We start from the raw sequence: 9,675 nt of genomic DNA, 5'->3' as shown, positions 1-9,675 counted from the left end.
CATCATAGAATTTGTAATGAAGCGCCACATCAAGTACTTATACTTAGGCTGTACATACACGTGATTATTCGAGAATTTACGTGGAAATTACGTTTTCGAGCAACTGCGCAAGTGCAGTACGGTGGTCTGTTCGTCGGTAATGTCCCATGGCGGCTGAATCGCGATGGTATTTTTCGCGAGAACAACTGCGAAACAGCCCTTCAAGAAAATGTGGTGTAGAATCAGAGAAGGAGCTGTCTTACCGACAACAGGCTGCCAACTTAATACAGGACATGGGACAAAGATTACAAGTGTATCCTTAATTTTATTTCGGCTACTGTGTTACTGGAAAAACATGGCGTCATTGAATTTGTATGATGGTTGTGTAGCGAACGACATGTGTGCAACAATTTTGTGTTGCATTTTCATCGTGATATTAGCATCATATAAGTATAAAACTGTGTTCATAATTGTCTTTACATGTTTGTGCCTATGTTGAATATTATTTTATATGTTAGAACACTGTATAGTAAGTGCAGTTTGGGCGTTTAAACAAAGCAAACCGAACTATCTTGTCAACTCATGCTGATGTAACCGGCATTCCGTTGTCGTGCGTCATGTACGTGTGCATGTTGCATTGACGACATACATCGGATTTGATGAAGAATTTTACTTCCACTGCCAATACAATTTTACCCCAACATCTCTGAGGTTTATACATTAACAACAATGTAAATGTTATAATATATAATCACATCTTTATTGTGAAACATTAGAGTAAATTGTCACTGTAACTACTTACTTGCCAGTAACAGGAATGTCAGCCCTGTGTAAAACATAGGTTATCCAACAAAAACACAGTACATGATAATGTATGGTGCGTATTTTTACCATTGCAGTGTAGACTGAAGTAAATGTAAATTCACTTTCCCCTTAGGCCCTTCGTGTATATTAAATTGTGATTTTGTATCACCACATCACACTCGGCAGTCCACGCTTTATAATGCGTGCCGGTTCGAAATTCTGAAAATTGGTGAAAGCGTGGGGGTTTAAACTTTTTGGGTAAAAAGCGTGGACTGATATAAAGCGTGGGATTAAAATAAAAGCGTGGGGCTTCTTCCAACTTACAGTATATTTTTATTGAATGATAAAATAATCATAGTTCCAAGAAAAATCACCAAAACTTGCACACTATGTCGCAAGATAAAATTCCATTTGATGCAGGCTCGCGCTTGTTTACGTGAATCCAGTGCAATGTACACAATATCCTCCCCGGAAGCGCTGCCAAAACACCTACGTCATATGCAAATGTCCGATTTTCCATGACGTGTTATTTTTCTTTACATTGATCGTATATGAGTGGCGTCATTAACATGCATAATTGATTGAGCGAAGCAGCACGGAAGAAGTAGGATATAGTCGCTGAACACAGCGTACGTCAAGTTTCATGACAAGAACAACATTTGAACACCATAAAAGTACAGTTATTCATTAAAATGCTTATTTTACAGTGCAGTAGTAGTTTTTCACATATAATTTGCATTGTTCACGTAATGTATCAATTAACTTATTGGAGAAAAACATCGGACTCGCACATGTGAAATAGGTGCAGAATTCGGCGTACTTGATACTTGAACCAAATTAAATGCGACTTTGTCAGTTTACAAATAGCGGAAAAAGCAAAAAGTGGTGGGGGTCAAGAATTTTCCGTATAAAGGGTGCCTCAGTAAAAAGCGTGGGGGTCAGGAATTTTCAGTATAAAGGGTGCCTCAATAAAAAGGGTGGGGGTAAAATAAAAAGGGTGGGAGTCAAACCCCACTGCCGAGTATGCACATCCAATCCATGGATGAATCTGTGAAGAAATAAAGCTTTTCAAATTTGAATTTTTAAAACAATTTTTTTTACAGTCTGCTATTCATTGACATTTACACACAAGTATTTTATGATTTGAAGCAGGGGTAGCGCTGGCTTCAAAATTTAAGGGGTCCGAGTGATTTTTGTTGGACTCATTCAGCCCTCCAAAAGTCAAATTTAAGGGGTCCAATGGGAATTTTAAGGGCAGGGCCCCAAAAAATGTTGACTCTTTCTGGGACCTTAAATTGTAATGGCAAATATTTTCTGTCAAATATGTGCGCGAAGCGCACATCACGAGCGCGAAGTCCCCAGGGCTGGGGTCCAGGGCCCGCCTTAGGGCCCTGGAAGCCAAAGGTATTTTGATGCTCTCTGGTGCGATCTGGGCCTAGTTTTGGACCATTTTTGGAAATGTTTAGGACTTTAAATTTCAAAACACATTAACACATATAGCATAAAATGACCTGCTATTGATAAAAATTGTGTGAAAATATGTAATGTTGCACCTTTAAATGGGTACCTTTTGTATTATTACAGTATGATATGAGTATTAGTAATACATAACAAATTTTATATCAATTATACATGAATGGATGGTCACCATCACACTGTAATGACATTCAGACATTGTGTCACAATTTGTGTGATTATGTCCTCCTATGTTAATAACTTATAAAATTTGTCAGTCAATTGACTGATTGAGGCAATAAATAAAACATGCCAACTGGCAAGTAGTATCAATCCTGTGTGTAAAATGTGTATTTATTACCCGTCTAGCATTAGTAGCATAGTTGTGTGTGAACAGTATCAATCCTGTGTCAAAGAAGTCAAAGAATATGAAGATGCTACACCTTAATCACCCATCTTCTTGTCACATTACAATGAAAATAATAAATCATACTACAACAAAACTATTTATCATTTGCATCCGATTTCTTCATGAGTTTCTGCAAAATTCGGCAGCCATGCCAGCCATACCAATGCATACAGGCCCGGTCCCATCGTTGAATATTGTTGAATACGGCCAGTTTGAAAGTTGTTATTTGATGGAATCAAGTTCAGTAATATCCAGAAAATGATGGGACCCCGAGCTAACAGAAAATGCAAAAATGGGGGGGTCCCTAAAGAAATATCGGGGGTCCCAACTATTCATAATTGTCTAGCCAATTCAATCTATTTGTGTAATACCATACTATTTTTTGGGGTGGGGGGCAGGGGGTTTATTAAATATTATTGTATTTTTTTGTTTTTTCTTTCATTCTTTTTTTTTTTTTCTTTTCTTTTCTTTTCTTTTTCTTTCTTTTTCTTTTTTTTCTTTTTTTTTTTCTTTCTTTTCTTTTTTTTTTTTTTTTTTTTTCTTTCTTTCTTTTTTTTTTTCTTTTCTTTTTTTTTTCTTTTTCTTTTTTTTTCTTTTCTTTTTTTATTTCAATCAATTTAGTATAATTACCTAATATTTACCGCCCGACACTGGCTGCCCAATAATACTTTTTATACTGCCCTCTATTTTCTGTTGTTACCAGTAAACATACAATGGCTGCCAGAGATCTCGCCATATTTTCGCGATATCACAGCTGTTTTGCTGTCAAAATTTTCACTCATAAAGCAGTATTACTGTGCATAATATTAATTATTGAAGTAAATTAGGCCATAATTTGGTATTTGAGGGGTTCAGTTGCTTCGAAAATGATGTGCATAATGCAAGTTGAGGAAACTTTTGAGCCTAGTTTTATGAAACCTGGATATAGAAAACAACATGTGGGAATTTTTGTTGCGTACGACGGGACGCAATAACTCACTGCTTTTGCAATATTCATGCGCATTCATGCGTGAGATTCGGGTTTTGGTGGGTCCTCGTTCGTAAAATAGCTTGACAATAAAACCCTTTTTTTTTCAAAAAGGACTTAAAAGTTGATACTAAGGCAGAAACAAAATGAGAAATATTTCTTGATGCTGGGAATACCATTTTCATACGAAACTCATACCAAACAATAATTAAATTAAGCAAGATAATTATGTCTAAAAATAGCGTGTTGGGTGTCTGTCATTTAATACTGGTCTCTTCCGCATGCATCGTATTGTGTCAATCCGGGTACTTGGAGCACGTGGGCGAAGTAGGCTCACAAAGACTGTACAGAAGACTAACGTTGTCCTTGCAGAATTTTAATGAGCACCGAGTCGCTGACGACGGCCACGACGCACTGAGTTTATTTTATGGATAATAATGACTGAAATTGAACATGGAGATAGGGAACGGGAAGGGGAAAATGGACAAAGAGGCATATAATAAGGTGGAAAACAATAAATAATAAATCTTGAAGTTGAGTTTGAGAGTTTGAAACTTACAATTTTTGCGATTTTTTTTTTTTTTTTTTTTTTTTTTTTTTTTTTTAATTGGCTTAAAAAAATTTCTGCAGCTGTTAATTTCTTTCTGGGACCGCCGGTCCCGTGGATTTTGTGGGCCTGTTTAAGGGGTCCGAGTCCGACTCTGGAAACATCACCCACTAATATTAGAGGTTACGATATGCTGGACATGGGGTTGTATTATGCATTTTACATCAACAAAATACAGCGTGCAATAATTATGAGCCTCCCGGGGGTAAAATTTCCAAACGGCTAAAAAAAGGTAGGCCTAAATATATTGCTTGCACCCGACCTGCTAAAAATTGTAGGCCTATTCGTCGCAAGCAGGAAAATGTAAAAGATTCCACAGGGCTTCAACTGGCCCTATATTTCCTATATTTCCTATATTTTTGAACTTTTCCTATATTTCCCTATAAAGTTGTAAAATGCCCTATAATTCCTATATTTCTTTTTTCAAAATGTACGTATTTATTTTTACATGCACTGGCGGAAACGTGTGCCAAGAATAGAAAGCTGTAAATTTCTCAGAAGAGCAACAAACAGATTTGTTATGTTATATTATAGATACCTATACATTTGCTTCATTGAGTTAAGAGGGTCCAATGTGTTTTAAACAAACATTATAATATTAATAATGGTCATATTAAATATGGTCATGGTCATGTGTAATTGAGGCAGAGAAAAAGCGGGAGTTGTTACATTTTCCAACATGCTTCAGTGACATTTTACTATTATCTATTCCCTATTTATTACCTATAGCTCTGTAATGCTAGAAAATTATTATGTCACTGACTCTAATGAACCCTGGCCTAATCTTACCTAGGACACTTGTGTTCTATAAGCTGCATATCCCATCAGCGACTGCTATACCTTGTTTAGGATTTTCAAAAGAAGTACCTGCATGTCATGTGCAACCATGACTGTTTCAAAATAGCCCGCCAAAGTCATGCAGGTAACTCCGAGGTTGTGCACTGAATTGGTTTGAATGAGGAATACTACGGGAACCAGCGCCTTTTGTTAGAAGTCACACATGAGTGAAGTGGATAACCTCTATATGCATGAGGTGTCACTGGAATTGGAACAGTTAGGAAAGTAGGGAATAATGTACTTTGGTTGTATCTGCATCTGCTTGCTACTACCCAAATGCCAACAGTTGGGCTAGTATCTCATACAGGTTAGGCTAGCATGGCCACTGGTTGCACTTTTTGCAGGCAATTAAAATTTTGATATGTAGGCAGATTTGGTAAGATAGTTCATGTCCACATTGTCCAGCATGACTTAAAATGTGACAGAGTTGTTCCGCATCTGGTGGTGTCAGGAAGCATGTTCCACTCTAGGATGGATATATTGACTGCAATTTCATTTTTGTGGCTCTGATGTGGGTGTAGATTAGAAGATGACCTGAGGACACCCTTGTATGTAGTTTTCTTAGTCTTGGTTTGGATGAGATGTAATATATGTTACTGTGTATGATATCACGAGTCTCCTTCATAGGACATAACATGTATGGCTTTGGTGCATCTTGATTCCCATTCAAGGTGTCTCAACATGTCAGAAACACTTTTCATTTAGTTTCCAAATTGTCTTGAATAGTTATGGACAAACTGGGCTCAGTGGCTGCATGTCTCTAGATCTTGTCAAGGGTGTCAGTATTGTCTGACAATATGAGTACAATGGGCAAACAAAGACCTTTTTACTTTGTTACTTTGTTACACAAGGGCAAGTTTCTAAGCCCCAAAGTTATGTTTGGTACATGGTTTTACATGTATGGCAATCTGATTATGTGTCTGTTCCAGGCCAGGTTTGATGAGATTGGCTTGTTTTTATGCCTGCCTGACTCACTAAAAAGCATTTGGAGTGATTGAAACCCATTTTCCAGTTAGTTTCGCAGTTGCAGACTGAGATGGTTATGTCATTTTGAAGAATCCTGGAATCTTCAGCAGATTTTATTTCTTGATACACAATGCAGTCATTGGCAAATAATCTCACTCGCAACAAAAGACAGGTTGTCAGGCAGATCATTGATGTAGATTAAAACAGCAAATGCCCCAATAAGTGTAATTTAGTTTAAATTTACTACATGTATGTGATAAAACCAAAAGGTTCACTGTACTTCCATTACACTTTAACGCGGCTGTGTACTATAGACATTGTTTCTTTCGCGAAATTGAGTTTTTTTGATATGTTTGTACTTTGTTATGTTTTTTATAAATACAAGGAATGAAAAGCCAGATTTGTAAACTCCAACTGCAATATTTTAAGGATTTTATTTCACTATTCCACTCGTGTTTGAAATTGAAAAGGAAAGAAAATCTTTGTTGAACCAGCAGTGTACACGCGCGCAACAACGCATCGCGTTGCGTATCGCGCAATTTGTTAACGCACAAATACGCTACGATACGCGACGCTTATCTGCATGCGCTTGTGGCGCATCTTATGGAACTCCACGGAAGCACTGATTTCACTAAAACCTAGTGGTCAAATGGCTCCGTTTTACCTGATAAAATGTGGGTTTTTTCAAGTTCTTCCCCCGATTTAAATATCAAGTTATGAATGGATTTCGCTCAAACTTCTCAAGGGGCTGTGGATTTACCTGATGTTCACGTAATATAAGGTACAAAACGAAAACTGCCGCATTCTCCTGTGAGATTCGATGAAAGTGCAAAATGTGACCACTTTAAACTTCAACGGCCATTATTTCAATGTTCATTTTCTCGGTAAAATGGCGATTTAGGTAATACGATAACTCAATAAATACAGCATCTATAGGTAAGCAAATATCATCATTGTAAAAAGCATGATCGACTCAAGAAACGGTTTTCTCATTTTTTATATTTTGGTCTATTTCCGATTTTAGGCATCACTTTGTGCAAATAAGCGTTTGTGAATTTTAAAAGTTCAATTTGATGCCTTATATGGTCAATATCTCAAAAAATAAGGCCAATATCAAAAAATAAAAAAACCGTTTTTGGAATGGAGCCTCAAGACTGAGCTAAAAACAAAATAAAATATTTTGGAAAGAGTGTTTTTTTGTTATGATGTACCTAACAAATATTGCCAAAAACTCACTTTTTTGTGATTTTCTTCAGAATTGTTGTTTTTACCCCAAATCTGTATTTATATTAAGATTTATTGATGTCTTGCCTTCATAAAAATGTATACTTTTATATGTCTTGCGAATAATTACAAAGTTATTGCACTTTTACTACATGCATGTCTGAGAGTACACAGCCACCTTAAGATATAAATTTGAAGATACTGTGCAGTAGAATATTCCAACAAATGCATGTGTCATTCCAGACATGTTTTACTGAAATCATGTTCCTTCTACATTTTTGTCGTATTATCTGTTTTACATGTACAAACAAAATAATTAGTATGTTTTTGACAAATGCATTACTGACACTTTTGTGTGAAACAAAAACCATTTTATAAAAATATAAGCAAGTATATAACACATTTATCCCAATTCATTGCACATGATCATATGCTTTCTTGAGTGGTGGATAGATGCAGGGAAATGGAGGAGGCCATTACCTGTGCAAATTATGCGCACACTAGTAAGAAGAAACAGTTACTGTTAAATACAGTAAATAATATTTACTAAATATTGTTCATTTTGTGTAAAATATGTTGATAAAAATCCTCTATTCTACGTACATATCCATCATTTGCCCTATATTTTAACTATATTTTTCCCAAAATATTCCTATATTATCCCTATATTTTTTCCCAAAATGGTCCTATATTATCCCTATATTTTTGCAAGAGTTGAGTTGAAGCCCTGGATTCCATAAGCCTACTATTTCTTAAGTTTGTTTCAAGCGTTTAGTTTTGAACATGAATGTGTGCTCAAAATCACTTGCACTTGCCCCCCCCCCTTTTTGACTTGCCAAAAATTGCCCCCCCCCAGCTGCCAAAAAATTCTTGCCCCCCCCCCCCAATTTTACCCTCATAATTGCACAACCTCTGAACTTAAAGAAAATCCAAAATATGGGAGTGCAAACCCAAAAACTAGGGGTTGTTTTTTGCAATCCAGTCCTTGTTCATGGGTTGTTTTTACAATCCAGTCCTGTTTGTTCATCATGTATAAATGTTATTGTTAGTGGAGCTTTTTATTTAGTCAGAACGCCAACCCTTAATTATCGAAAAAGTAGTCCTAACCCTAATTCTGACATTTCACCTCCTAAACCTGAATCAACCCCGTCAAAACTGGCACAGTTCTGAAAAATTATGATCACACGACGTGACTATGTTTATGTATTTTTAATGTAAAAAGGTGCAGAATTCAACACCCCAAATCTTGCCATGTGCCGCTAATTCACTGCAATTTTATCCTATATTGCCATCAATAAAGAATACAAAGTTGACTTTTTTGTGTTGAGGAAACTCCATTTTTACTTAGCATGACATGAAAATTAGTTAAATGATGATTTACTATGGTATAAAACTCCCGATAAAACGATCATCAGTAGTAAACATTTGTGCATGCATGATCGGGGAATCCCCACTGACAGTTTATACAAGGAGAGAATCTTTCGCAAGTGGAATCAATTGTCACACTATTTCATTCGCAGAGCCTTGACTTGCACAATGTTTAAACAGATTGGTATTCAGAGTGAACGATCTGATATAGTTCTTGGAGCATTTATTTTTGACATTTTGTCTGAAATGAACCCGGAAATGATTGCATTTGTTTTGTGCCCTGTCCATAAGGTTTTACATGCCTGATTTTCTGTGCGTCTGAGATATTCTTGTCTAACGCATTAGGTAAGCTTAAGGTTAATTTTATTGCGTACCAACAACAGTTCCACGCGTCCCAGACGCGCACCAGCGCAACCTTGATTTAAAGTGGATTCTGTGTGATGATCATCAACTTTCTTTATTAAATTAAATGAAATTGAGTTCGGTGTTGCTAATGCTATGTTATTTGTTAATCACGATTCACACTTGATTTAACATGATTTAAATCACCAATTTAAATTAATTTTTTCAATTTAATTTTGGACAATTCAATGCTGTTTTGCTATTAAAAAGATTGCATTAGCCTATTTTGGGAATGTTTAATCTGAATAATCTCTGATTTTCACATGATCTTTTTCAAGATTTTACATCAACATTATTTTGCATTGAGTGACAATTAGTTTCATGGTTTAATTTTTATTTCATTTGAATTTCCAACTGGGTATTGTGTTGAACCACTTTCCCCCACTTTGGTTGACTTTACTTTTGCAAATGTCTTGTGGCTGGAGAGACGAAAATTTAACTAGATCTAGCTATATATTAGTATAGCTCTGAACCTAGTCGTAGCCATAGGCTCAGAAATGACCCCTACATGACCTTAGACGAAATTATGATAAAGAGAATTTATCGCATCTGACGTCACCTGTCAATCAAACTCGAGCACGGTTTGTTTACAAGTGTCGTGATGATGACTTGCTGAACGCGGATTTATAACCGGGCGCCTTATTTTTAATTTTGCAC

The 9,675-nt window shown here is 36.2% G+C and overlaps 1 protein-coding gene across 1 annotated transcript in view; it reads left to right on the top strand.

The window, feature by feature from the left end:
- The first annotated feature begins 101 nt into the window (after nt 1–101).
- LOC140155794 (uncharacterized) overlaps nt 102–9,675 on the top strand; it is a 33,871-nt gene continuing 24,297 nt past the window's right edge. The window contains 1 exon segment of the mRNA XM_072178764.1: nt 102–292. Coding sequence (XP_072034865.1) covers nt 147–292 — 146 coding nt within the window. The 5' untranslated portion in view covers nt 102–146.

This window comes from Amphiura filiformis, chromosome 1 (assembly GCF_039555335.1).
Source record: "Amphiura filiformis chromosome 1, Afil_fr2py, whole genome shotgun sequence".
Classification (NCBI taxonomy): Eukaryota; Metazoa; Echinodermata; class Ophiuroidea; order Amphilepidida; family Amphiuridae; genus Amphiura; species Amphiura filiformis.
Note: the sequence above shows the minus strand (reverse complement) of the source record. Positions and strands in the feature narration are given on the sequence as shown.